General features: G+C 57.9%; 1 protein-coding gene and 1 long non-coding RNA gene across 3 annotated transcripts; one reads left to right on the top strand and one right to left on the bottom strand.

The window, feature by feature from the left end:
• The first annotated feature begins 75 nt into the window (after positions 1-75).
• Positions 76-7103, top strand: TAFA3 (TAFA chemokine like family member 3). 2 transcript variants are annotated; one of them, XM_045586868.1, is made up of 7 exons: positions 76-214; positions 1358-1442; positions 2626-2727; positions 2827-2906; positions 3537-3686; positions 4706-4830; positions 6233-7103. In XM_045586868.1, exons 4-7 carry the CDS (start codon positions 2828-2830, stop codon positions 6242-6244), a joined length of 366 nt encoding a protein of 121 aa, XP_045442824.1. In that variant the 5' UTR covers positions 76-214; positions 1358-1442; positions 2626-2727; position 2827; the 3' UTR covers positions 6245-7103. The 2 variants fall into 2 exon arrangements, with proteins under 2 accessions (XP_045442824.1, XP_045442823.1); XM_045586867.1 differs by lacking the exon at positions 2626-2727.
• LOC123652974 lies at positions 4517-27671 on the bottom strand. Its single transcript, XR_006742568.1, has 3 exons — positions 27113-27671; positions 5949-5956; positions 4517-4528 (listed from the first exon to the last, which is right to left on the bottom strand). It is a non-coding gene; the product is annotated as an uncharacterized LOC123652974 (long non-coding RNA).
• Between the last annotated feature and the right edge of the window lie 286 nt (positions 27672-27957).

Genomic DNA, 27957 nt, shown 5'->3' with positions numbered 1-27957 from the left:
AGGAAGCGGCTGCACGCTCCCTCCCGGGCCTCCCGGAGCTCGGACCCCGGACCCCCGGCTGCGCTCCCTCCCGCGCTGGCCGGCGGCCGCGCTCCCCGGGGCGCGGAGAGGGGCGGGCGCGGCGGGGGAGCCCGCTGGGTCGGAGCCACTCGGGGAGGGTCCCGGGCTCCGGACCAGACAGCACCGGGCTGGCCGCCCGCACCGCCGGGGACAGGTAGGGAGTCCCGGGATGGGGCTCGGGATCGGGATCGGAGGACTGAGCGGGTCCGGGAGGGAGGAGGGAGGGTGGAAAGTCTGTGGTTCCCATCCTCACCCCGTGCTGGCAGGCTGGCCGCTCACTCTGCCTCCCCAGAGCCTGGATCCGGGTAGGGGAAACTGAGGCAGGAGTTTCAGCCCGAGAGCAACATCCAGAAGCTTCTTTTTGTCAGCTCTCTCTGAAGGAGAGGACAGAATGCTAGAAAACCCAGCCTTTATGCCCCCCTCCCCCCACCTTTTGGGTCTGGGGGTTCGTGGGAGGGAGAGGTCGGGTGGGCTGGGGAGGGTGGCAGCTCAGAGAGAAATGGGACGCGGACTCCCCGGGAGAGGAGGAAGCTGCATTTGTAACGATGAAAGGGAAGGCTCTTGACGGGGCCAGGACAGGAGATGCCCCCTCCGAGGAGAGGTCCCCCTAGAAGTTGGGGCACCCTCTGCCCACAGAGCACCCGATCCCCAGGGTCTCAGCACCCCCTCGCCCTCTGCCCCCCCCCCCCCTTGGGTCTTCTCTGGGCCCTCACTCACTCCGGGGGCCCGACTCCGAGGTCTGGGCTCTGGCTGGGCCGTGCCCTCCTGCTGCCTCCGTCCACCTCCCTCTGGAGGCTGAGGGAGGAGGCGTCTTGGGAGGAAACGGAGAGGGTGCTGGGGCGCAGAGAGCTGGAGGACCCCCGGCCGGCCCCTGGGGGTGAGGGTGTCGGAGTTGAGCCATCTCCGGTGAGTCCAGGAAGCAGGTGCGAGGGGGGTAAGCGGTGGCAGCAAAGAGGATTCAGGACCTTGGGGTCCATCCCAGGTGCCCCTCTGAGCAGTGTCTTGTAGGATTCTGCTCCGGATCCCTGCCCTGCCCTGCCCTCCAGCCCCCTCCCGAGGCCAGACAGGTGACAGATTGGTTCTTAGATCCCTCCTACCATCAGCCCTGCTCTCCTCCGGACAGAGGCACTCGCTCAGCTCCTCTTCCGAGGCTCAGCACCCTCCATGCTCCCACAGCCTGCATGGACCCTGCAGGTTCCCAGGGCGCAGGAGAGACTGGCACCTGGGCTCTGCTTCAGAGCTCAGCCCACCCCCCTTTCGCCCTCAGGAGGGCCTGTCACTCCCCCTGTCCCTTCAGCCCCGAAGGACCTTTCCTGCTTGTCCAGGTGAGTGAGCCCGAGGCCCGTGGATGAGCAGACCGAAGCCGGGAGCTCCCAGGAAAGGTGAGTCAGGAGGTCATGGCAGAGGGAGGACGGGGGTGTAGGGAGACCCAGCACCCTGCCAAGGGAGCAGCCAGGCACTGGCATTGGGTGTGGCCTCTGTGCGGGAGCCCAGCCATGCCCGGGGCCCCGCAGCCCCCCGCTGCCCCACGCCTCTGCTTCCCTGGTCCTCTCGGTTTCTGGCCCAGCTTCAGGGGTGGGTTTGGGGGGCCCAAACCACTGAGGATGAGGAGGCGAAGGGAAGGGGAGGAGGGCAGAGGCAAGGGGGTGCAGAGGGGATGGGGCAGGCTTCTGGGCTCCGCGGTGTGCCACCCACACTGCCAGGCCTCGGGCGAGTCATTTGACTGCTATTCACGCCCCCGTTTCAGGTCTTCCTTTTTGAATGCAGTTATGTTTACATTGGATTGCTAGGCTCAAAACGCAAAATGTAAAAGCGTGACAGGGACCTGTCTCTCTGCCTTCCTATCTCCCAGCCAACGAGTTCCGCTTCTCGGTGACAACCAATACCATCAGGATTTTTTTTTTTAACGTCTTCAGAGCTGGCGTATGCATATGTGCACAGCACATGCACTCCCTCCCTTTTACACATTTTACACACACCGCCCTGCCCTTTGCTTCCCTGCCCTCCCTCCCCTAATAGTGGATTATCATCGGAGGCACGTAATCTATTTACCCAAACTTTTCCACAGCTGCCTGGCCGGGCAGCATTTGTACCATGTTCTCCAGCACATGTAGCCAGTCCTTGATCGATGGCTGTTTCATGTGGACCTGGGCTTCCTGAGTATATCGGTGTGCCCGGAGCTGGGAGTCAGCATCATGGTTCCTCCCAGGGCACAGCCCGCCCTGGGACCGTGTTTGCTCCCCCTCCAAGGCCCCTCCTGAATGTCCCCTCCACAAAGTGGTCCAGCAGGACCGTCTCCCTCCCTGCTCCTTTTCCAGCTAGGAAAGCACTCACTGCTTTCTTTCTTTAAAAAAAAAAAAAAAATATATATATATATATATATATATATATATCCTCAATATTATTGATTTTTCACAGAGAGGAAGGGTGAGGGAGAGAGAGCTAGAAACATTGATGAGAGAAAAGAGAAACATCGATCAGCTGCCTCCCGCACACCCCCTCCTGGAGATGTGCCCGCAACCAAGGTACATGCCCTTGACCGGAATCGAACTTTGGATCTTTCAGTTCGCAGGCCGACGCTCTACCCACTGAGCCACACCGGCCAGGGCAGCACTCACTACTTTCCCCCGTGAGTTTGTGCCAGGCTGGGAGGTGCCTGGCGACCAGGTGTGCACCCTGCCCCCCTCCCGTGCAGGTGTGAGAGGGGCGAGGGGGCTGGCGCTGCTGGTGCCCGGGTCCGAGCAAGGCGTGCGCCTCTCCCTGCAGGATGCGTCTGCCGCTGCTCTGCCTGGTCTGGCTGTGGACCCTCCTGGCCTCGGCTTCCCTGCCGCCTCCGGCTCCCACAGGTTTGGGGGAGGGGGTGGGACCCGGGGGGAGGTTTCCCAGGATGCTCGACAGCAGGCAGGTCTCCCCCGGGGGCAGCCGCAGCTCTCCGTGGAAAGAAGGGCTTCCTATCCGAGTCAAGCCCACAGATTGCAGGGCTTCTGGCTGCTCCTCCGCTCTGCACCCCTCTGGGGCCCTGGCCCCGAAAACGTGGGCAGAGCGTGGCTCGCCTTCCCCTTCGGGCCTGAAGGGGCTCTGCAGGGAGAGAGGCCCCGTGGGTGGGGGCGGACCTCGGGCCTCCTGGCCTAATTCTGTGCTTTTCCTCCTGGGATGGGAAGCCCGTGTAAGCGGATGATCCTCCCCACGCACTGTCAGCCCAGGGCCCTGCCTCCCGGAGGGCGCTGGGCGGGGCGGGCTGGCGCGGGCCTTCCTCTCTGCCCGAAGCCGGGAGCGCGAGGCGTGTGGCTTCCCCAGGGAGGCGGGCAGGACAGGGACACGGAGGCAGTAGGAAGGTCTCCCCCGTTTCCTCCTCCTCCCCTGGCCCGGGGCTGGAGGGGGTGGAGGAGTGCCCGGCTGGGGGCTGGTTGGGAGGGGCAGGGCCACGGGCCTGAGCTGGGCCCCTGACCCTCCTCCTCCGCCGCTGGACCCCCCAGCCCCCGGGAGGCAGGGCAGCTGCGAGGTGACGGCCTCTCACCGCTGCTGCAACCGGCACCGCGGGGAGGAGCGCTCCCAGACCGTCAAGTGCTCCTGCGCGTCCGGCCAGGCGGCCGGCACCACGCGGGCACAGCCCTCCTGCGTGGACGGTGAGTGGGGCCGGCCGGGCTGGCGGGAGAGGTAAGACGGTCTGTCTGTTCGGCCTCGCCATCTGCTGGGGATCCAGTCTCCTGCCCGTCTCAGGGTTTCCATGTCAGCTCTGGGGCAGCCTCTGGGGGCGGGGGCAGACCTGACCATGCCACCTGCCTGCGGCCGGCTCCACGGCCTGGCACCCACGGCCTGGCACACACACAGACGCGCCGCCTCACACGGATCCTCTCCCCGCCCGTGAGACTCATCACCGCACGCTCACGCCCGCATTCGTGGCCTCCTTCCCAGGCCTCCCGCACCCGGACCTCTGCCCCCTCTCACAGGGGCACACGGGAGTCCCCCGTCCCTGCATTCCTTCACGCCTGGCCTGCGCCCTTTCCCACAGCCCCTCCATGCTCATTTTCTTTTTTTGTAAAAATACATTTTATCGATTTTTTACAGAGGGATAGAGAGTTAGAAACATCGATGAGAGAGAAACATCGATCAGCTGCCTCCTGCACACCCCCCTAACTGGGGATGTGCCCGCAACCAAGGTACGTGCCCCTGACCGGAATCGAACCTGGGACCCTTCGGTCTGCAGGCCGACGCTCTATCCACTGAGCCACACCGTCTTCGGCCCGTGCTCATTTCCTCACGCTCACCCGGCAGCACCACACACACGCCCGCCTGCCGGTGCACGCCCTCGGGACGGCTGGCACCCCTGCTCCCATTCACCAGGAGCGCCTCGGGCCTGAGCCTTCCGCCTAGGACCCGGCCGCTCAGCTGGAGGGCTGCCTTCCACTCAGGTCCCCCGCCTGCTCCCCACGCTGTCCGGTGAGGGGCAGGGCTCAGTGGGCTGAGGCTGACATGGTTGTGTGCCCGGTCTTTCTGGGCAGCCCGGGTGGGAAAAGGGAGGGAACTGCAGGCCTCACGCCAGGGGTGTGTGCAGGTGAGCGCCTCGTCCCGCACAGACCCCCCTCCCACCGCACCCTGTGCTCCCAGAGGGCTTAGCGCCGCCCCCACTGCTCTGCGCCCGCAGCCGCCATCGTCCGGCAGAGGTGGTGGTGCCAGATGGAGCCCTGCCTGCGAGGGGAGGCGTGCAGGGAGCTGCCGGACCTGTCAGGGTGGAGCTGCAGCCGCGGACACAAGGTCAAAACCACCAAGGTACCCGCCCGCCCGCCCGCGGATGCTGCATCCCCCTCCCGCTCCCCTTTCCCCCAGGACGGAAAAGGGGCGCAGGAGCCCTGGGAGACCTCGGGGTGCTAAGGAGGGACCTGCAAGCCATGCGGCCACAGCCCCAGACGGTCCCCCAGGTCTGTCTTTTAAAATATATATATATTTTATTGACTTTTTACAGAGAGGAAGGGAGAGGAATAGCATTAGAAACATCGATGAGAGAGAAACATTGATTCAGCTGCCTTCTGCACACTCCTTACTGGGGATGTGCCCGCAACCAAGGTACATGTCCTTGACCGGAATCGAACCTGGGACCCCTGAGTCCACAGGCCGACGCTCTACTCACCGAGCCAAACCAGTTAGGGCCCAGGTCTGTCTGGGGTCTGGGGTCTGGGGCCTGGGCCTCTGGATTCGAAATGCCCGTCCTTCTGGGCAAACTTCCTGAGGGCGTCCTAGGCCTTGGTCGCCTCCGCTGCCTGGAGCGGGTTTGCCTCTGGAAAACGGCGGGTCCGCAGGAACGAAGCAGGGAGTTGAGGCAATTATCCAGGTAATTCAGCGGGGACGTTGCTGTGGCCACTCTGCCCGGACACAGGCCCCGTCCCACACTCCCAGGATTCCCAGCTCCCGTGGCTCACACCTGCCTTCCTCCGGCTGAACTGCCTCGCCGGGCTGTGACCCAGGAGGATTCCTGGTTTGCTGCCCGCCCCTCAGGACAGGGGTGATGGAGAAGGCCACACACTCAAATGAAGAGAGACGCCGAAACTGGTTTGGCTCAGTGGATAGAGCGTCGGCTTGCGGACTGAAGGGTTCCGGATTTGATTCCGGTCAAGGGCATGTACCTTGGCTGCGGGCACATCCCCAGTGGGGGGTGTGCAAGAGGCAGCTGATCGAAGATTCTCATCGATGTTTCTAACTCTCTATCCCTTTCTCTTCCTCTCTGTAAAAAAAAAATCAATAAAATATATATTTAAAAAAAAAATGAAGAGAGAGCCTGGAAGAGAGTTAATTCGGGAAAATGGACGCCAGGAGGGAGTCCACCTCTAGGGGGAGGACTACTCTACTCCTGCTCTGGCCTTTGACCATTCCTTTTATTGAGATTCAGAGACAAAGACATCTCTTGGGCGGAGAAACTCCAACAACAGAAAATCAACAAGAATTTACATAGGATTAACAAATTAAAGTGGCCTCAACTACCACTATCTCATCTAGACAATGAGTTAATTCAGAGCCAGCTCTTTTTACATGTTATTACCAGGGACAATGTTCGGCGTCCGGCAGCTGGGCTTGGAGGGGTGGAGGGAGTGGAGGGATGGCAGCGATGGCCTGGGTGACAGGCCTATCCGGGGAGCATTCGTCCCGTCTCTAACCTCTCCCCTCCCTCGCTCTCCAGGTGACACGATAGTTCTTGGCCGAGCCGTGGACTGAGGCCTGGTATCCAGTTACCAGCCAGCACATGTGGAGGTTCCCTTACCTGGACACGCACCCCTTTTCCAGGGGCGTCTCACTTAAGCTGCTCAGCAGATACGGACAGACTGGGCTCCGCTGGGGGACGCAGCAGAGGGTCACGATACAACACCTGCCCTCGAGGAGTGTCCGGTCAGGTCAGAGAACGGACGAAAGCGTGGCACCGGACAGTGGTACCTGGTGGCTGGATGTGGAGTGGGGCATCAGGCTGTGGGCTTGGGGGAGTGAGGAGGAGACTCCCACAGCTCTCCAGCCACTCCCTGGCCCCAGGGCACAAGGACAAGAGGTCCCACTGACCCCCCCGCCCCGCTGCTTCTCTCCCTCCCGCGAGTCCGCGTCCCCAGAGCTGCACGCGTGTTGAGGGAAGACAGGTGTCCCTCTGCAGACCGGCTGCGTCGCCTCTGCCTGGGCCGGCGTGGCTTGCTGAGGGGACGCAGAGAGGAAGCCGAACTTCCCGGCGAAGCTTCTGCAGGTGCAGGGCCCGGTTTGGGCTGCTGGTTGTTGGGCAGGGGATGGATAGGACCTTCAAATCCCCGCCACCCAAGCTCCTCGAGGTTTTGCTTGTTTGCTTGTTTGAACAGGCGAGGAAACAGACCCAGAGAGGGGAAGTGACTTGCCCAAGGTCTCTCAGCGTGGGCCTCCAGCTCTCTGACGACGGACCTTCTCACTTGGCGTGGATGAGAGATTCCCACCCAGCCTTCCGTGCTGCTTTTTTTCTTTTTCTTTTTTTTGGAGAGAGAGAGAGAGAGAGAGAGAGAGAGAGAGAGAGAGAGAGAGAGAGGAACATCAATGGTGAAAGAGAATCATTGATCAGCTGCCTCCTGCACATCCCCCACTGGGGATGGAGCTCACAACCCAGACATGTACCCTTGCCTGGAATCGAACCTGGGGCCCTTCAGTCCACAGGTCGACGCTCTATCCACTGAGCCAAGCTGGCTAGGGCCCATTTGTTTTTATCTCCGGAAGAGACCTTGCTGGACAGCAGTAACATTTTCCTCGGGAGCTCCCACAGCAGGAATCTTACCAAGGTCACTGCTCTCCTGCCTGCAATGACGCAGAATGCCCACACACCCGGCTGTGGGGCCACTGGATCTCCACGCTGCCCTCTGGCCCCACAGAGCCGTTACAGCTGGGACGCCGAGCTGGCAGCCCTGCTGCCCACTCTGGCCCATCTCTTCCAGATCCCCAGGCTGTACCTCTCGGGCGCTGAGAAGGTCTGGGTGGGGTCCAGGCGGGTCGGCCCTTCCACGGTCCTGGCCGGAACCTCTGTCCAGGGTCCCGGGTAGACAGACACACCGGCTTCAGGGACTGAGACCCAGGCAGCCTGGGTAGCTCATCGGTGAGAGAATTCCAGCCTCGGGGACTGCTGGGCTCAGCTGGGGCGGCTGGAATACAGAGTGGGATGCGGAAGGGTCTGGAGGGGAGGGGTGTCAAGACTGGAGGGCGGTGGACAGTGCTGAACTCTGACCCTCAGGCGATGGGTTGAGTCTCAGGCCCTGCCTGCTTCTCTCCCTCCCTCCCCCTCCCCCTGGGCGGCAGAACTGAGACTGGCCATCCCACTCCAGCGTTTCTCTTCTTGCTTTGACGTGGTTTGGTTTTGGGTAACGGGATGAGCAAGGACACCAGCTTCTCACTAAACTGATATCGAAACTCTGACGACTGAAGAGGCTCCGTCACTGGGCGAGGGGGTCCAGGCCAGGTCGGAGTTCACCACCTTCCGGGCTGGGAGTGGTTAGGCCCAGCACCTTTTCTGGAAAGGACCAGGTGATGCTATTTTAGGCTTCTCGCCGCGAAAGTCTCTTCGGTATCTTTCCCTTTGGTGCTTGTTTATTCCATTTGTTTTGTTCTTTGAAAAGAGCTTTTTAAAATGTAAAAACTATCCTTAGCCTGAGTGCCGTGCGGAACCAGGCCCCGAGCTGTTTTTGGGAGGCGGGCGGCCGGGTGACCCTTTGAAGGCAGCCCTCTCTCCGCTCCGCAGCCTCCCGGCCCGCCTCCATGCGGCCGCAACCTGAGCAGGAGGTCTGGGCCGGGTTTGTCTCTCTTCTCATGCTCCTGGAGAGGCCGGCCAGTGAATTATTTAGGCTACAAATGAGACAGCGTTAGCAGAGTCAGACGGTAAGAGCCTGCCCTTCCGGAGGCCCTGGTGTGGGCTTCTCCACGCCCCACCCGAGTCTGTGCCGGGGAGGGAGGGAGCTGGGCCTGTGCCCATCTGCTGTGTCCACACCTGCTGGCTCTGAGCTAACGGGAAGCGCCATCCCAGTCCTTCTGCCCCACCCCCGCCCCCTGCCGCAGTGACACAGCTTCAGTAATGTGGGGGAGGGACTGGAGGGGCTGGAGGTGGGGGCGTTGAACTCCACTGGTGACATTTACCCACGTCCTGAGCTTGGTGAACATTGTAATTTGCTGATTAAAAGTTTAATTCTCGTCTTAAGGTCAGAAAACTCCAGAGAAGGTGCAATGTTGGGTGCGGAGAGGTTGACAGACCTGGGGAGGGGGAAGCCCGGGCTGCTTTGGGGAGGGGGGCTGTCAGGCTGCCGGGGTGGGACTCGAGCTCCAGGGGGAGCCGCGTGGGGTGGACGCCCCCGGCTGTGCCAGGTGTGGGGAGGTAGAAAGAGCTTGGACTTGAGAGTGAGGCCGACCTGGGCTAGCATCTCCGGGTGTGACCTTGGGCCTTGACCTTAGGGCTGATACAGAATTAGTATCACGGATTGAGAGCCAAGTGCCTGTACGCGGCAAACAGCGGTCGCTGGGGCGTGTCTGTGTGCGGGCGGCTGAGAGTGAGCACAGGCCTGTGCGTGAGGGTTGGGAGCAGAGTGTGTGTCTCGCCTGAGGGGTGGGGAAGTGCCCGGGGTGGGAGGGTGAGTGTGGGTGTCCCTGGAGCCGTGACCTCTCTGTAGGGGAGGTGTCCGCAGGCTCCATCCTGCTGGCAGAGGCCTCGGGACAAGCACGGGAGGAAACCATCCTGCTTCTGGCCTCCGGTCCCTGGTGACTTGTTAAAAGGCTTCGAAGGAGAAACTCCAGGCTGGAGACCTCGCCTTTTTACAGTGCTTCTGTGCAAGTGAGGATCCAAAGCTTACATACTTACAAACAAATATATCAGATTTGGCTGATACATCGCCTACGTCTCCTTTCATCTGTAACACCTTCCTTCCTTTCTTTTTTTCCCTAAAATATTTTTTTATTGATTTTTTTTAGAGAGAGGAAGGTAGAGTGATAGAGTTAGAAACATCAACAAGAGAGAGAAACATCCATCAGCTGTCTCCTGCACACTCCCCACTGGGGTTGTGCCTGCAACCAAGGTACATGCCCTTGACCGGAATCGAACCCGAAACCCTCAGTCTGCAGGCTGATGCTCTATCCACTGAGCCACACCGGTCAGTGCCCCCCCTCCCCCCCTTTTTCTTTCTTTCTGGAAAAGCCATTAATCGGTGGAGGAAGCACCATCACGTCACTCCCTGGAGGTGACCGCTCCCCAGACATGGCTAACGTGGCGAACGTGTCACTCTGTGTAAACGAGCACTTGACCCCGGAGCGATGACGGCTGTGGAGGCCAGCTGGTGCTCCTCCGTTGCCCGGGCGCCCGTGTCTGCATGCCCAGCTTGGCACCCGGCTGCCCGAGGACGTCAGCTGCGCCCTGAGGCCCGCGGACCGAGCTCCGGGCAGGTGGGGGATGCAGGAGAACCGGTGTCCACAGGCAGCCATCCTCCCCCGAGCCAGGCCTCCTCCTGCTTCCGCTGGGGTGACGGACACTTCCCCTGCTCAGCCCGCGTTCTCAGCGGTACCTGTGCAGGTTCTCAGCAGCTGTGCGGCCCCAGGTGCCCGTCTTGCGCTCCCGTTCCCTAGGGGCATCTTCTGGGGTCACCTCCCTAATAAAGCACCTCCCACCTCCCAAGTGAACCCTCGTCTCAGGATCTGCTTCTAGGGCCACACGAACCCAGACAGATGCTGCTCCCCATTTTTTGGAGTGAATGCCTCCAGTGCACTGGCTGGGTTCCAGGCGCGGTGCCAGGGGCGGGCGATACGAAGGATACCTCGGGTGCCTCTCATTTCTGGGAAAGAGGTTGCTAATCTCCTGTCATCCCTGCTCCCCCTCCACCAGCCCCAACATCTGGCTCACTGACCAAGGGCAGGCTACTGATGCCTCTCATTCGGCGCGGACAGCGGAAGCATCCCCACAGCTGTTGAGGTTTTAGCAGGGCGTTGGTGACCTTTCTCCACGCCAGGGCCGCGCCTGGAGAGGGTGTGTTGAGATGGGATATTCAGCCGGGCAGCAGCCTGCCCATAAGCTTGTGGTTAGCCTCCTCCGTCTTTTCATTTATTCCCAGGCTTGAAGGCAGCAGATGGGAGCCGGTGGCGAGAGCCAGCGGGACAACGGGGTCTGAGGCTGCCTTCTTTCCCCTTACCACACATGTCAAACACAAGGCCCGCGGGCCAAATTCAGCCCGCCAGGCCTTGCAATGTGGCCCGCACCACGCTGTCATCACTGCACTCCGCTGCGTTCCATCACAATGACAGTTTATGACTGTTCAGTAAACCATTCGGCCCGCGATTTAGGCTGGATTTTAGATTTTGGCCCCTTCTCTGATTGAGTTCGACACCCCTACCTTAGACAGACTATTCGTGTCTGGGGAAGGCGGGGCCGAGCTGCCCTGCAGGGCTGCAGGCCGAGAAGGGATTCATGTGAATCATGAGTCATCGGCCGTCACCGGTTTGGCCCGGCCTGGGCAGGGTCCATCAGGCTGGGGTCCAGCCCAGCTCAGTGTCAGTTGAGCTCCATCCTCACTTTCTGTGGAAGAGAGGGGATGGCCACCTCCCAGCGGGGCTGTGGGGCGGGCGGAGGGGAGGGAGCCTGTGGCACCGCCGGGCACGGGGGAGGGGACGGTGGAGAAGGTGGGCGGTCACAGCCACAGGCACAGGCACAGCCGGTGACCAGCCCCGCTCTCCGGTGTGCCAAGGAGAGACTGAGAAATCCGGTGCCAAAGGGAACGCTGGGCAGGTGACTTCTGGGGAGGATGTCTTTGGATCTGGATCTCAGTAACGTTTCTGAGTCACCCCACTACTGGCCAGTTCACACCCAACCACGCCCAGACCTCTGGGAGGAAACATTGCTTTCCTGCCCGCTCCCACCTTTGGGTCCGTTATTACTCCCCGGTGGGCAGCCGCTGCGGGAAGAGAGGGTGAGGGTGCTCACGCTTTGGGAAGGGGAAGGGCAGGCCGGATGTGGCGGGGACCCTGCCCCAGCGGCTGCCGATCATCCATCATCGAATGAACGGCCTATGTGACTCCCCCGCCTCCGCCTTTGAGGACCCCGACGTTCCCCAGAGTGGGAAGGGGGAGGAGGGCGAAGGCGAGGCTGAGGAGGGCCCGGAGCCTGTGTGCATCGTGCTCCCGGCCCGCTGAGGGCCCAGGCTGCTGGCAGCACCTCCAGCAAATCCATTGGCCGCTAATCTCGCTGGGAGAGCCCACTGTACTTCGGTCCGCGGCGGGAGAGCATCAGGTTTGTGCACACTTCCACGGCGGTCCGCAAAGGCCTCCTGGAGCTTGACAGATACCGTCTTTCAGCCGCTGGTGCTCAGCTTACACTCCTCACAGCCCGGAGGCTGCACCTCCTCCTGCGAAACAGGAGCGACCGCGGAACCTCGTCGTTTCCTTTCTCACTCCTGGTACTTCCTCGGCCGAGTCCACCCCTGGCCCTTGGAACGATGACACAGAAAGGAAGGGGAGACAGGACAGCAGGGCTCCGTTCCTTTCAGTCCTTCGGTCAGTCGGCAGGCTGTGAGGAGGGTGCTGGCAGGGTGTGCCCGCATCAGGAAGCAGAATAAAAACAGCCGAGCGAGTGTTGTGGGTGTCTACGACTCTGGCGAGAACCAGATGCCCATGGGTGTTCCACCTATGAGATATCGATGATGTAACTTCGGTGATTCTGCACAGGGACGTAATGACTTTATATTTGCATTAACATTGGAATTGCATGAAGTCAAGATGGATAGCAAAATCTATGTTCGTAATTCAAATTAAAAAAAATTTTTTTTTAACACTTAGAATGACATTAAGTAGCAAATGAACAAACACCGTAACAAGTCAGGAGAAAAGGTGGAGAAGGCGGGAAAGGGTCTTATGCTTTAGCGACTTGAATGGCTCCTTTTTTCTTGCTTTTTGATCGAGGGGGGATGCTAACAGGCTGGACCTGATGTGGGGGGGCAGAGGAGGGGGGAGAGGGGTGCATGCTGAGGGGAGCAAAGCGGGATAAACAGGCAGGATGCAAGGTGTGGAGAGCGGCTACACAGTGTTTGGACAGGTTCAAGCCTCGGACTCATTAGAGGACTCTGTCCTCTCTCTCATGGCCACGTGCAAGCCCCAGCTCGGAGAGCAAAGCCTGTACTTGTAAACTATAATTATAAGCTTGACCGATGGTCCGAACCTGTGGGCCCACGTGGCTGAGTGATACGGGCTGCAGAAGGTGCCGCAAGCAAACAAAGCTTGATCAGGTGCATGTAATTGAGTAGATTCGAAACCACCAGAACACTGTAACCACGCCCTTTGCCTCGTAGAAGCTGCTATAAAATAAAGAGACGGCTTACAGGCCGTGGCGCTGTTGCTAGCTCTCCATCAGAGAGGACGGCGTCCCACTCAGACCCAGCTTCATTCTCTTGTCTGTCTTTTCTCCATCCTTCACCGCCCCCTCTCAGGCTCACCAAACCTGGCTGCGCTGGCTCGGCACATCTGACTCCCAATGTGGGGCCGTGTATGCCATGGCCGTGCCAGCTCTCAATGCACAAGTGAGATTGTCCTGTGGATTAAAAAGCCCAGAAAATGTTCCGAGGAGACTTTTTCTAATTGACCCCCTACCCCCACATCCATAGGCTTAAAGAGCCATATTTATGAACAATATTTAAAATACAACTAAGCCGAAACCGGTTTGGCTCAGTGGATAGAGCGTCGGCCTGCAGACTGAAAGGTCCCAGGTTCGATTCCGGGCATGGGCATGTACTTTGGTTGCGGGCACATCCCCAGCAAGGGGTGTGCAAGAGGCAGCTGATCAATGATTCTCTCTCATCGATGTTTCTGACTTTCTATCCCTCTCCCTTCTTCTCTGTAAAAAAATCAATAAGACATATTTTTTTAAAAAAAGAAAAAAATACAACTAAAATTTTACATTGCTTTTGTATGAAATTACATTTTCCTTATCGTTTCTTAATTTCTGTAACAGCAGAGGAACATCGGCATGGCCATACAATCAGGCAGAGACAAGGACAGACATAGGTTTGGTGGGTCCGGTGGGGGGAGTTTCATGAGTTGCCCCTGGCGGGCTCACTCCTAAAACACTTCTAACGATTCGGTAAGCATCCGGCCCTCTGCATGAAACCTCCGGCGGCTTAGAGTAGCTGGAGTGAGCCCAAACTGGTGTGGCTCAGTGGATAGAGCGTCGGCCTGCGGACTAAAGGGTCCCAGGTTCGATTCCGATCAAGGGCATGTATCTTGGTTGCAGGCACATCCTCGGTAGGCGGTGTGCAGGAGGCAGCTGATCGATGTTTCTAGCTCTCTGTCCATCTCCCTTTCTCTCTGTTAAAAAATCAATAAAATATATTTTTAAAAGATAGCTGGAGTGGCTGTAGGTGAGTTTGAGCGCGCAGGCCAAAGGGAGCAGCGTCAGAGACCCGAGATGGTGGAGACCGCAGTCCGGCAGGAGAGAGAGGAGCCGCTCATTGCTGAGTTCCTCTCTGGCATCAACCAAACCCCGCTCTGATCACGGAGGCCTGCTCACTCCTGGACCGCCCTCTGCAGAAAAACGGAGGCGCTAGACCCTGGGGAGTGAATCTGCTGGAGAGAGCTGCGTCTCGGCCCGCCCTGGCGGTGTCCAGGATGTGACGGTGGGACTCCTAGCCCCCTGGTGAGTTTAAGGCCCTCCTGAGTGGCCTTCCGGAAGTTTCGGCAGCCCGACTGGCCTGCCTCAGTGGTTGAGTGTTGACCTCTGAACCAGGAGGACATGGTTCGATTCCTGGTCAGGGCTCATGCCCAGGTTGTGGGCTCGATCCAAGGCAACGGATCAATGATTCTCTCATCATTGATGTTCCTACCTCCCTCTCCCTCTCCGAAGTCAATACAAATATATTTCTTTTAAAGGAGGAGTTTTGACAAGCCGGAGGGAGGTTGGATGTCACCACAAGGCCACACCTTCCACATCCCCGCAAGATTTATTTCCCGAGGCACAAGGACCCAAGCCCCCTACCTCGCTCCCTGAAGCCTATTTCCCGTGGGCTGACACCGAAGGGAAATGTATTAATACCCGCGATGGGTGATCGGCCTCCAATAAGCAGTGCTGGTTGTTCTAATGTACCTGACATGAAATATTCAACGTGTCTCCATTTAAATAGTCACCACGGCTTCCGTCCAAATCAGTGGTGAGCTGAAGCTCTAGCATCATTCCTCGCTCAGATCAGATGTGGAGGGAGGCGGAGAGTTCCGGGGAAAAGGCATCAGAGGCTGACCCTGGCCTAAGGGGGGAGCCAGGCCCAGGCGGGGCAGGAGGGTGTGATGGGGGCGTGGCCAGGTCCTCACTGGGTCTTCCTGGCCCGGCATCAGTCACCCTGAAGGGTTCGCCAGGTCAGAGCATTATGGGATGTCTTCCCTGGTCCCCGGCTGTAAGCAATGAAAATGCATCTTTCAAGGCTTTAAGGAACCCGGGACAGTGGGGGAATCGGGATGGCCGGACAGGTTGGGAGGGGGAGTCCAATTCCCAGGCAGTGGGACCCGCACAGGAGACCTGGCCGGCTGGAGATCTGAGAGGGCCACGCTCTAATAGCCTGTCGGTGAGAGATGGTTGACAGGTCTGTATGTCACGTCTGCCTGGGAGCTGTGGTCCTGATTGGCAGGTGGTGAGCGTGGGGAGACCCTGAAGGGTGAGCTGACAGTAGGGGGCGGCCCTGCTTCCCGCGTCTTCTGTCTTTCCGATGCTGTCTCCTTAGGAGGCCGGAGAACGACTGTCAACTCCAGTGCTGTGTGTGGTTAACTGGTGACGCTCTGCCTTCTTGCATCTGAATGAGGCTCAGGAGGGGAACCCCAGGAGTGCTGGCCCCAAGGAAGCTCCCCCCCCCCACACACACACATACACACACTCCAGGGAGGAGCAGGGGCAGCTGGCAGGACCCCACAGGCCACCGCTCTGTCCAGGCCCGGAAAATCACGACCTGAGGCCGTTCATGCTCTGCTCTTTCAGGTCACACTCACCTCCCTCAAACCAGAAGCGACTCGCAAAGAAACAGAAAAAATGCTCATGCCTGTGGGGCTCCGTGCTTGAGCATGGACCTCTGAACCAGGAGATCACGGTTCCATTCCCGGTCAAGGGCACCTGCCGGGGGTTGCAGGCTCCATCCCCAGTGGGGGGCGTGCAAGAGGCAGCCGATCCATGATTCTCTCTCATCACTGATGTTTCTATCTCTCTCTTCCTCCCCCTTCCTCTCTGAAACCAATACAGACATCTATACATATTAAGTAATAATTATAACACAAATAATAGATAAGTAAATAAGCTCAGGCAGGTGCAGGGGTCTCAGCCCAGCCTCGCCCGCAGGGTGGGAGCATGCGCCCACATCTGTTGGGGCCCGGCCCTCTGCACACACCTCCACACCGCACCCTCCGCCGGGCTCCCTCCCCGCAGACCAAGGGGTCTGCTCCCCCGGGGCCCGGGGGCCGCTCCGTGCGCCCCGCCTACCGGGCCTGTGCACGCGCCTCGGGCATCGAGCCTGTGCGTGACCCGCGGAGCTCCGGCCGCAGCACGCGGCCCCCACCCGCGGTCCGAGCCTGCACGGGGGTGGGTCACCCTGCACCGCAGCCCCTCCCCTCCAGGAGCCCCCTCCCTCCCCCCCTCCCTCCCCTGCAGCTCCCGCCCGGCCATGCGGCCGCCACATGCTCCCTGCCCCCCGGGAGGCCCTGCCCGCGGGCGGACCCGGTGCTGACAGGGAAGAGGTGCGCCGGGGAGGAGCGGGGAGCAGCGGGGAGGAGCGGGGAGCAGCGGGGAGGAGCGGGGAGGAGCGGGGAGCAGCGGGGAGGAGCGGGGAGCAGCGGGGAGCAGCGGGGAGGAGCGGGGAGGAGCGGGGAGCAGCGGGGAGGAGCGGGGAGGAGCGGGGAGCAGCGGGGAGGAGCGGGGAGCAGCGGGGAGGAGCGGGGAGGAGCGGGGAGCAGCGGGGAGGAGCGGGGAGCAGCGGGGAGCAGCGGGGAGGAGCGGGGGGCAGCGGGGAGCAGCGGGGAGCGGGGAGGAGCGGGGAGCAGCGGGGAGCAGCGGGGAGCAGCGGGGAGGAGCGGGGAGGAGCGGGGAGCAGCGGGGAGGAGCGGGGAGCAGTGGGGAGCTGCAGGGAGGAGCGGGGAGGAGCGGGGAGCAGCGGGGAGCAGCGGGGAGGAGCGGGGAGCAGCGGGGAGCAGCGGGGAGGAGCGGGGAGCAGCGGGGAGGCGGCTGCACGGGGGTGGGGGTGGGGGTGGAGGAATAGGGGTGAGGGGGTGAGGGGGTGGGGAGCCGGGCCGGGTTGGATGGGGCGCGGGCCTCCGGGGTTCGGGGACCCCGGGGAAGTCACCCAGGCGCCGGGCCGGTGTCCCGCCGCAGAACCGACCTCAGCGGCGCTTTGGGGCGCGGGCTGGGGTCTCGGCCCAAGGGGGCGAGTTCAAGGCCAGTCGGGGAAGGAGCAAGTCCGAGGTGGCGAGACCGAGCTTGTGCTGGAAACACGGAGAAAGGAGAGCGCGGAGGGGCCACGCTTTGTGGGCGCTGGATGTGCGCCCAGGACATCAGTACAGCCAGCAGGTGGGTTTTTTTGTGTGTTTTTGGGGGGGGCGGTGCTGGGGAGCTGATGATGTGCTGAGCACTGCACCTGCATCTTCAGGACCCGCCTGGGAAGCAGATTTTATTCACAAACCAGGAGCCTGAGCTCTAGCTGGTTGGCACGGTGAATAGCTTTTTGAAGGGTCCCGGGTTCGATTCTGGCCAAGGGCACATGCCTGGTTTGTAGGCTCGATCCCCAGTAGGGGGCGTGCAGGAGGCGGCCCATCAATGATTCTCTCTCATCATGGATGTTTCCATCTCTCCCTCTCCCTCTCTGAAATCGACAAGGGGTGTGTGTGTGTGTGTGTGTGTGTGTGTGTGTAGCAAATCAGGAACCCGGAGGTCAGGTTGAGCAAGTCTCTGGAAGTCACAGTGCTTTAAGGAAGGCCCAAAGCACCTCCACGCAGGTTAGCTGGAAGAACAGCAACAGGGAAGGTGGGAGAGGAACCGGCTGGAGGGCGCTGGAGAAGGTGGTAGGAAAAGTAGGAATGATTTTTAATGTTTCCCGGTTTTAGGGCTGACAGGAGCTTGGACATTCCATAGCCAGCCTCCCACATCCTGAGGCGCGGAGCTGACACCGGGGCGGGGAAGACTGACCGGAAGCCACCGCTAAAGCCTGGGTGAAACGGCTCTGGGGGCTTCCCGGTGTCAACCACAATCTTTTAACTATGAGAAAAGGTGATTTCCGCCCAGAGACCTTTCCTGCAGGCCAAAGGGGACGCAGTGCCCTCTGGTGGTTTTCATTCTATCTTACAAACTTGTTTCATTATGTATATATATTTTAATATATTGTATTGATTTTACACAGAGAGGAATTAAGAGGGACAGAGAGCTAGAAACATCGATGAGAGAGAATCATCGATTAGCTGCCCCCTGCACACCCCCCACTGGGGATGTGCCCGCAACCAAGGCACATGCCCTTGACCGGAATCGAACTCGGGACCCCTCAGTCTGCAGGCCGGCGCTCCATCCACTGAGCCACACCGGTTTCGGCACCCCTATTTCTTTTTAAACGAGGTTCCTGTTTCCTGACTTTTATAATGTGAATCCTGTAATAAGGGAAGGAGGAGGAGGCTCAGAGAGAGGGGAGGGGACTTGGCCGAGATCACACGGTTCAGCTGTGCCAAGGCCGTGACCCGAATGCTCAGCTGCGGGTGCGCTCGGTGACGTGTACCCGCTGGTTCCCCGGGCGGGTCGTCCTGGGACCCGCGGGGGGAGAGGGGGGAGGCGGTGGCACGGAGTGGGGCGTCCGTGCCCAGGTAAGAGCCCGGCCTGGGGTGGGTGGGGGGGGAGGCTCACAGGTCCTGGGGTACAGCCAGGCCCCTCGGCCGCCCGGGACTCAGCGCCTGCCATGTGCCCGCACCTCACCTGGCAGGGCCCGGGGGAGCGGGGTGCGGGGAGGGGGGCTGAGAGAGCCGCCGTAACTTAAAAACCTGCGCCCGTGTCTCTGGGTCGCCTGTCTTCGAGGCGTGGAGTTTTGTGCCCTCCCCTGCGTGTGGGCCGGCTCCAGTGTCTAACACACATGTCTAACACACATGTCTAACACACATGTCTGACACACATGTCTGACACACATGTCTAACACACAGGATGGAGGACAGATGGGGTGTGTGTGTGAGAGAGAGACACACACACACACAAGCCATGAAACCGCGCTGTGGCTTCCGTCGTGGCCACACTCCGGTTTTGGGGAAGGCCTGGAGGAGGCAGAGGCCGCTGCGGACAGGCCTGGTGAGGAACTGAGGTCACGTGAAAGCAGTTCGGCCCTGGTCGGTTTGTGGCCGGTGTGGCTCCGTGGATGGAGCATCGGCCTGCAGACCGTAAGGGTCCCGGGTTCGATTCCGGTCAAGGGCACATTCCCAGATTGCAGGCTTGATCGTGCAGGAGGCAGCTGATGGATGTTTCCCTTTCACCGATGCTGCTCTCTCTCCCTCTCCCTTTCTCTTGGAAAACCAATACAAATATTCTTAAAAAGAGAGGAAAGAGCCCTGCCCGTTTGGCTCAGTGGGCAGAGCACTGGCCAGCCGATGGAAGGGTCCGGGGCTGGATTCCGGTCAAGGGCACATGCCCGGTGGCAGACTCCATCCCCAGTGGGGGAGGGGGTGTCAGGAGGCGGCCCATCAATGATCCTCCCGCATCATAGATGTTTCTATCTCCCTCTCCCTCTCCCTTCCTCTCTGATATCAATACAAATATATTTAAAAAATAGAGAATAGAAAAGAGAGATCAGAGAAGAAGGGAGTCTAGGTTGGAGGCAGGTAGTGGTGAGCGTGGGCTGTGGCACCGCTATGGCACCCGCGGGACAGCACAGCCCAGGGCTCCGGGGAGAGGGCACCCGGGAGGAGGGCAGCCTGGGATCCTGGTGGCAGGGCTGCAAGGCCGGCCTCGCCCACACGAGGGCGCTCCACACCCGCATGGGAGCCCGGATTGCAAGGAAGGTGGGAAGGAGGCCTGTGTGTGTGTGTGTGTGTGTGTGAGAGAGAGAGAGGAGAGAGAGAGAGAGAGAGAGAGAGAGAGAGAGAGAGAGAGAGAGAGAGAGAGAGAGAGAGAGAGAGAGAGAGAGAGGAGAGAGAGAGAGAGAGAGAGAAGGGAGCAGAACGCCCTCTCTGCTCCCAGGCCAGTCGGTCTCTCCGGGTTTCCTGCGTGGCCCAGGCTTGCAGGTCCGTGTGAAGTGGGAACACGGTTGCTCTGGGCCTGAGAAGTTCATGCACGTGTATGTCAGGGCAGCCTGCATCGGGAGGGCGGTGCTGTGTGCTGAGGCGGCAGGGTCCTGTGTCCTGTGTTGGGAGTGACTGAGTGTGGAAGTGGGGTGTGGAGGAGGGTGTGAGGGGGTGGAGAGGAGCCGTTCCGGCTTCCCAGGCCTGGAACTCCCCAGGAGGGAGCCCTGCCTTTTCCGTTAGGGGAGTCCCCGTTGGAGAGAGGAGGCATGAGCCTGGCCCCAGCCTGGCCAGCGGGCGGTGGAGGTGGAGGGGGTCCCCTGTGGATCTGGCGGCTGGTGGCAGCTGAGCGCCCTGGCGCCCGCCCGCTCCTCTGCCCGGGAGCCTGGTGTCACCGAGATGTGCCGGGGCCGTCGCCCAGCAGAAACCGTGTGACCGAGGCACGCCACTGCTCTCCTTTTAGACCGGGACGTTTATCTTCTCTCCTGAAGGCGGGGAGCCGGTCCCGGGCAGCAGCACCTGCCACCCTCTTGGGCACAGCAAGGATTCTGGCCGATGATTGTGAGGGAGGACGGGCAGGGGAGGAGGCCTCTTGGGCCGGGCAGACGCACGTCTGGAGAGGAAACCGTACTTTGTGGGGGTCTCCCTTCCGCACCGGGAAGTCGGCTCTGAGCCGTCAGAGGATCTCATCTCACCGCCGGGCTCCAAACCAGCGGTTCTCAGCCTGGGGGGGCCGAACGACCCTTTCCCAGGAGTCGCCTGAGACAGCGGTCGGCAAACTCATCCGTCCGCAGAGCCAAATACCAGCAGCACAATGGTCGACATTTCTCTGGAGAGCCACATTTTTTAAACAAACTTCTTCTAACGCCACTTCTTCAACACAGGCTCGCCCAGGCCGTGGTCTTTTGTGGAAGAGCCACCCTCAAGGGGCCAAAGAGCCGCATGTGGCTCTCGAGCCGCGGTTTGCTGACCCCGGGCCTAACGGGCTTAGAGGACCTGGCTCCGGGAGGGCAGCCGTCACCCAGAGAAGCGGAGCTCAGCTCCAACTGAGTGGCTCGGAGGAGGGGCCCCGGGCGCTCTGGCCACAGCCTTCCTGGGCCCCGTTGTGGTTTGTTGTCTTCCGTCCGCGTCCCGTCGGTAACGTGGCCAGCGGACGCTCATTTACCAATATTGGCTTTCCCGCCTCCATGGCACATGAGCTGCTTTACCAGTAACCCCGATCTTCTGGAGCCCCCGTGTGCCTGGTCGTTCTCTCCGTGGGCCGGTCTCGGGTGTGCTGGCCTCTCACTCCGGCCGGAGGAGCTCAGAGGAGCGGAAGGGAAGTGGCTGCTCTTTCCTCACTCGGCCAGGAAGTGGACGGCGCTGGGGTCAGGCCTGGGCTGGTTCAGCTTCCAGCTCAGCCGCCTGGCAGCCGTGTGACCGTAAATGAGCAAGCAGATTGCTAGTCCGACCGGGCCTCAGTTTCACCATCTGCAGAATGGGGACAGCGATGACACGGCGGGGGCGGGGAGCTCCGGGCACCGGGCGGTGGCGTTTCTGTCATTGTCATCCCAGGCCCAGGCCCCTTCCATGGACTCCAGGCCTCCCCCCTCACCTCCGATGAGAGCATCGGGGATGTGCCCGCACCGTGTGACGGGGAACGGGCGGGACGGGCAGTGTCTCCGCTGACAAGCCTCTGGGAGGGACTAAGTCTCCTGTTGGTGGCGGCGGCTGGCCCTGTGGGGGAAGGTGCAGGTGGGGGACTCCCTGCCCCGGTCTCTCGCCAGAGGCGGCCAGGTGGCTGCCGGCTGCCATGGAGGAAGGGGCCAGGGGCTTTGTCTAAGGCTCTGCTCACGTCCCTAGACCAGTGGTCGGCAAACTGCGGCTCTTTGGCCCTTGTGTGTGGCTCTCCCACAAAACACCATGTGCAGGCTCGCACGTACAGGGCGATGGAAACCTCCCGGCCCAGCCAAAACCAGCGTGGCTCAGTGGACAGAGCATCAGCCTGCGGACTGAAAGGTCTTGGTTTTGATTCCGGTCAGGGGCATGTACCTTGGTTGCGGGCACATCCCCAGTGGGGGGTGTGCAGGAGGCAGCTGGTGGATGTTTCTCTTATTGATGTTTCTAACTCTCTATCCTTCTCCCTTCCTCTCTGTGAAAAAATCAATAAAATATATTTTTTTTAAAAAGAAAAGGAAAAGCCGAAACCGGTTTGGCTCAATGGATAGAGCGTCGGCTTGGGGACTGACGGGTCCTGGGTTCGATTCCGGTCAAGGGCATGTGCCTTGGTTGCGGGCTCATCCCCAGGAGGGGGTGTGCAAGAGGCAGCTGATCAATGACTCTCTCTCATCGATGTTTCTAACTCTCTATCTCTCTCCCTTCCTCTCTACAAAATCAATAAAATATATTTAAAAAAAGAAACTTCGTGGCCCATGTGCAGAAGTCAGTTTTCAGCTCTCAAAAGAAATGAAGGCCCACTCCACCCACCTCACCCCCGCCCCCGCCCCCCAGTGCACCCGTGTGGTGCACCGGGCCTCTAGTATATAACTACAGCCTGACACAGAAGCACCCAGACCCTTTTGGCCTCAAGGGAGGGGAAAAGCAACGCAGAGAAAGGAAAAAATAACCCACAGTGACAGCCACCGTTAAAGCTCCTCTTGATCCTGCGCACGTCCAGATTGCGAGCACACCAGGCGATTTTTGAATCCCAGCCCCGTGCTCCTCCTGCCTTCTCAGTGGCTGCTGGCCACTTCCTCTTGGGGCCTGGCCAGAATGAGCTCAGGGGATGCTAATTTTAATTCTAGAATCAGTAAAGCATATTAGGAGAGGAAACCCACAGGTGAGGAAGCACGTTGTGAATTCCAGCGCCGAGGGGAACGACTGTGAGGCTGTGCGTTCGTCGGGGACAAGCCCCTTTAACTCATCTTGGCGTGGGGTCCGCCCGGTGGATTAGTTCGGTCGTTATTCACCCTTCAAGACGGCCCAGGATCCGGTCTCTTCCATTCTGCGTTCCACCTTCCAGCCACACCTTCAGCTCTGCCGCGGAGCTGGCTGCCGTCTCGCTTTGCTTCTCCTGGCAGCAGGGGAGAGGGCCAGCATTTCTCATCATACCACCCACCCGGGGTTTTGTGTGAATGCTTGAAAGGCTTTTGTAAACTCTGATGCGCTATCCACATATTGCCATCTCTTCTTTGTTGTTCTGGTTGATGATTTAACTGACACTTGCTTGATTGCATTGCAGAATATTCAAGCAGATTCAGATTCTATTTTTAAAACAACTGTGTGCTCAATATACTACTACTATGCTGTGGGTAGCATGCTGCGTACTTCCGTGCTTAGTCCTCACAATAATTTTATTATTTTACCAAAGAGGCCCACAGAAATTACCTTGCTCAAGAATATAGTTCTTTTCTGTTCTCTTTTAGGCCCTCCTGAAACTGGGTTAGAGCCCTAGCCAGTTTTTCTCAGCGGTTAGAGTGTTGGCCTGTGGACTGAAGGGTCACAGGTTCGATTCCCAGGCTAGGGCACATGCAGACTTCATCCCTGGTCTGGGTCAAGGTGCTTGCAGAAGGCAAGCAATTGATGTCTCTCACATTGATGTTTCTCTTTCTCCTCCCTTCTCCCCTCCCTCTCTCCTACTCTTTAAAAAAAAATCAATGGAAAAATGTCCTCAGATGAGAATTAGAAGGATCTATTATAAAGAAAAAGAGAGATTGTGTTAGAGACTTCCTCCTGTACTGCCCATCACGGCTCCTACTATACACACTGGTCCCCACCGGACTGGGAGCTGGGGTGCTGGGAACTGGATTTTGCTCACTGCTGTGTCCTCTGCCCAGCAAGTAGTCTGGCACATCAGAGATGCTCCCAGAAATTCTGTTGAGATGAATGAATGGAGGCTGCTGTTATAGCCAGTGCTCTAGCCTGAAAACTGTTTTCTTTGTAACTGACTGTTGTCTCCCCTACCAGAGTGAGATGCGGGTGTTAAAACACAAAACTCAGTGAAGTAGATTTAAGGTCTAATGGGCTTTCCCGAGCTATTGATCCTTTCTGACACCCGGAAGGTGCTCGGACGAGCTGTACGAAATGGAAGGTTTTATTCGCAGAAAGCGGGTGGGACGAAGTTAAGAGACTGGATTGCAGGCAAAGACACCTCTCAGGGCAGGGGTGGGGAACTTTTTTCTGCCAAGGGCCACGTGAGTGTCTGTTACATCATTCTTGGGCCACACAGAATTATCAACTTCAAAATGAGCCCACATTTAATGAGCTCACCCCGAATGCCTTGACCAGGCCAGACCAGATGATTTCCCAGGCCTCCCGGGGCGGGACCTGGATGTTCCCACCTGTGGTGAGGGAAGGCCGTGGGTCTTATCAGGCAGAGCATCTCAAAAGCATCGATCAGGAAATTCCAGATGGATTTGGTTGAAATTCCACTCCTGGGCCCTCTCGGGTTTGGCTCGGTGGGTAGAGCGTCTGTGTTTCTTTCATGGCTGGATTCTCAGAGCCAAGAATCATGCTTAGGACACAGTGAGGGTCCGGTAAATGCTGGTTGGCAAATGAAGTGAGAGCTGGGGAGATGGCAAACCCGCCTCCTGCTTTGTGTGTGTGTGACATCAGAGTGTATTTTCTGATGCTGACTTCAGGCAGATCATGTTTCAGATGCAGCACTGACGTGGGTAACTGCGGAATACTCTGGTTTCCTGAGTTAAACATTCATTGCGGCTGAGTGATGAAATCCTAACGAGAGCACTGTGCTTTTTTGCGTTCATGTCACAATCACTTCCCTTTCATCAGAGGAACTCTTGAAGCAGCAGGAGAAAGTGACGCTTGTAACAACCCTCGGCTTCGTTTTCTAGACCAAGTGCAGTGTCCCTTCCCTCTGTAAACCAGCAGTATGTGCTACATTGTGCTGTTTTGTAGCATGAAAGTAGCCACCATATTAATACAAGCTCTTTTTGTCTTTTTCAGATCATGGTAATTTGTGTTCTCCATTTTTCTTCTGTTAATCCTCACCTAAGGATATTTTTCTCTATTGATTTTTTTTTTTTTTACAGAGAATGGAAGGGAGGTGGGGGGAGAGAAACATCGATGTGAGACACATCCATTGATTGCCTTCTGCACGAGCCCCAATCAGGGCTGGGGATTGAAACTGAAACCCCCTAGGGCACAGTCTGACACTCTAACCACTGAACAACACTGTATGCGGGTGAGGCCCAAACCTGGGATTCTAAGTAAAAGATATGAATTCGTGGTATTTGACAGATTATGAAACTGCTTTGCCAATATGTTATACCGACTTATTCAACCACCAAACGATAACTTATTTAAATCATATTATCAATGTAGTAGGGAGAAGAAAAACCTCTTAAATCTTTCAACTTGCATTTAAGAACACTGCGAGGGGGGAAAAACTTGAATTAAGACCTGTTACTGGTTATATGTGTCTCCTCTTTTAGAATCGTCACTAACACTGAGGGGGGAAGTTTACCTGCTAGTTGGGCACCTGTCTCTTCCCTGTGGAGGCAGCGTGCTGTGAGAGTAGAAAGAACAAGGCCTTTGGGATGCGAATCCATCTTCCTAAAGAGCTGGACATACACGCACCAACCCTGTGAATTGTTAGTTTCACCCACTCATTTAGACTAAAGGGAGAATCTGATCTGATCAAAAGGGAGAATTGGACCATTTAGCTAATACTAAAAAAAAAAAAAAAAAGTTTATTGATTTTGCGAGGGAGGAGTAACATCGATGTGAGAGTGAAAAATCGGTCAGCTGCCTCCTGCACGCCCCTGCCAGGATCCTACCTCCAAGCGGGCAGGCACCAGGCTGGAAACCATTTTCTTGGATTTTTTAAAAATGGTAAGATGCTTACACTTACTATGAAGCCCTTGCTTAATGTGAGATGTCACATATCAACTCACCTTCATGATGACAGTCCGAGGGAGGTCGATAGGCATTATTACCAACACCTCACAGAAGAAAACACCTGGTGGGTGGGGAGACTAAGCGCCTTGTTTGAAGCTTGGTAGCCTATATTGTTAAGCAGCCGATTGACTACCCCAGCCGCCTCTAGCAAGTCAGAGGCAAGTCAGCAAAAAGTAAGCAAACCACCGCCGTGGCTCTGAGGAGAAAGACACTGCCGGTCACTCTCAGAGGAGCGTGCTTGTTCCTTCGAGCCCAGACTGAATGGAGGGAAGGGCGGCCGAATCTAAAACTGAAGCGCAAACCCATTTCAGGAGTGTCTACTGGCAACCCCTTCGGATGCTTCTGAACTCGGAAGCAGCTGGGCTGACTGCTCCCATTTGGGCAAGTGCGGCGGGCTGTGCCTCCCTGTCCGGTCTGGAAGGGCTTCTCAGCGACACAGTCCACCATGAACCTCTCTCTCCAGGCTTCTAGGCAGGCGATGGCCCGGTTATTAAAAAGAGCCATGTTGCAAAGGTGGGAATTTGCTGTTAACTTTTCCTCATCTTTCCAACCCGAAAGTGTGTGTGTGTGTGTGTGTGTGTGTGTGTGTGCGCGCGCGGGTGACACAGGGGAGGGGCACACGACTGACTGTTAGTTTATATACGTGAGCCGTTTGCCAGGAAAGGTAAAACCCAGACATTTGTATTTTCCAGACACACCGAGGCAGGCAGTCCTGGGGTTACGTTGGACTCATCATACGTGTACGTCGTTTCACGGTGAGTCACCATCTCCCATTTATTTTATATATAAAAAAAAGTCCCGTCATTTCAACGTCTGTACATGTGTGCTTTATGTATTTTAATATTTACTTACCACAAGGTCAGGTCAGGTATTGTTATTCTTTTTAAATTTCTTGTGCTGTCTCACTTCATTACTGCTGTGTCTGTGCTCCATGTGAGTGACACAGGTGCTTATGTGGGTGGGTTCCAACTTACAGCGAAAATCAGGTAAGTCTCGCAGTAGGAACCATCTCCGACATGCCCCGAGGACTGCCTGTACCCAGCTTATCAATCTGAAACTCAGTACAATAACATCTATAGTACAAACATAACGTTCTAAGTTCAGACAACCCAAGAATGCAGAGGCTTATTCACCAGTGTGATTAAATCGGGGATAAAATACCTCTCAGAGTTTTCCATAATTTGTTTTACATCATCCTTTTTTGGATACTTTTTGTAGAAATCACTCATTTGTCTTAGCTAGTTAAGATTATTTAAGTTCTCGAGGATTTGAGTATCAGGTGCTAATAGTCTTGTTTGGTAGCAGATCATCTGCAACTGTCTAACCATCAGTTTCTTAAATGTTTTAGCGGGAACTCCTGCAGCGTTTTGGGCCCTCCCGCCATGGAATGCTGCACGGTTCCCTCTGAAACTTCTGGAGGCGGGGCAGAGAACGGAAAGACAGGCAGTGCTCTGTGGTACATCTATTTTCCCAAAGCAGCCTACACTGTGTGAACTGCAATAAACTTAGTTCCCACCTAAGGCAATTGGCAACAGACTGGTCAGAAGGCCTACCGCCTCACTGTTTAAGGTAACCTTGTAAGGGAGGATTAGCTGCTTGTTAACAAGGACAGATGGCACAGAGTAGGCCCAGTTGGGTTTCAGTGTTGGCTCTGTTATCAAAGCTGATCTTAAGTCAGTCCCTTAAGCCTGTGCCTTCAGGGGAGAGAGTCAGCGTTGGTCTGGGTTCATAACGCTGTAGGTCCGGCTTTGAGCCAGTGTCTGGCCCTTGCTTCTGATACAGGAGCTTCCGAACCCATCCCGCTAAGAAGTACTGGTTGGTTTGCATGGTAAACCCTTCCCTTCACTAAGATTCAGATCATGACCAAAGACCAACAAGCAGGGGCTTATGTGTGGGTGCAGCTCAGCAGTTGGGATGGGGAGAATAATCCTATACATCTGCGTTAGCCATCTCCCTCCCCTCCCGACATTCCCTTCGCTATTCCCTCACTGGCAGTGATCCTCGTTGATGCGGCCTGCGGGCCGTAGTTTGAAGACGCCTGTGAGGGAAGGGAAAGAGGCACATGGAAGTTATGCAAAACGGCGAGTCCAAACGAGAGCCAAGCCTGCCGCAGTCACAGGCTCCTCCCGTAAGCGCCACCTCCCCGGCCCGGACACACAGGCGGAGGTCTGGGGGCTCCTAATTCTGTAAGGCTAACTCCTCTGGATGCTTTCAGAGAGGTTTCAAAATCCTCTCATCAGCCTTTAAGTAAAGAAGAGGAAAGGAGAAAACTTAAAATAAAATAAG

Source organism: Pipistrellus kuhlii, unplaced genomic scaffold, assembly GCF_014108245.1.
Source record: "Pipistrellus kuhlii isolate mPipKuh1 unplaced genomic scaffold, mPipKuh1.p scaffold_m20_p_24, whole genome shotgun sequence".
In the NCBI taxonomy this organism is placed as follows: Eukaryota; Metazoa; Chordata; class Mammalia; order Chiroptera; family Vespertilionidae; genus Pipistrellus; species Pipistrellus kuhlii.
This window is presented reverse-complemented; position numbering and strand designations above follow the sequence as displayed.

Excerpts from the sequence above, each read along its gene's own strand:
- TAFA3 (XM_045586867.1), top strand. The coding sequence starts at position 2,828 with ATGCGTCTGCCGCTGCTCTGCCTGGTCTGGCTGTGGACCCTCCTGGCC. Across the intron at positions 2,907-3,536 it reads GCCGCCTCCGGCTCCCACAG|CCCCCGGGAGGCAGGGCAGC; the intron begins GTTTGGGGGAGG and ends TGGACCCCCCAG. Across the intron at positions 3,687-4,705 it reads ACAGCCCTCCTGCGTGGACG|CCGCCATCGTCCGGCAGAGG; the intron begins GTGAGTGGGGCC and ends CTGCGCCCGCAG.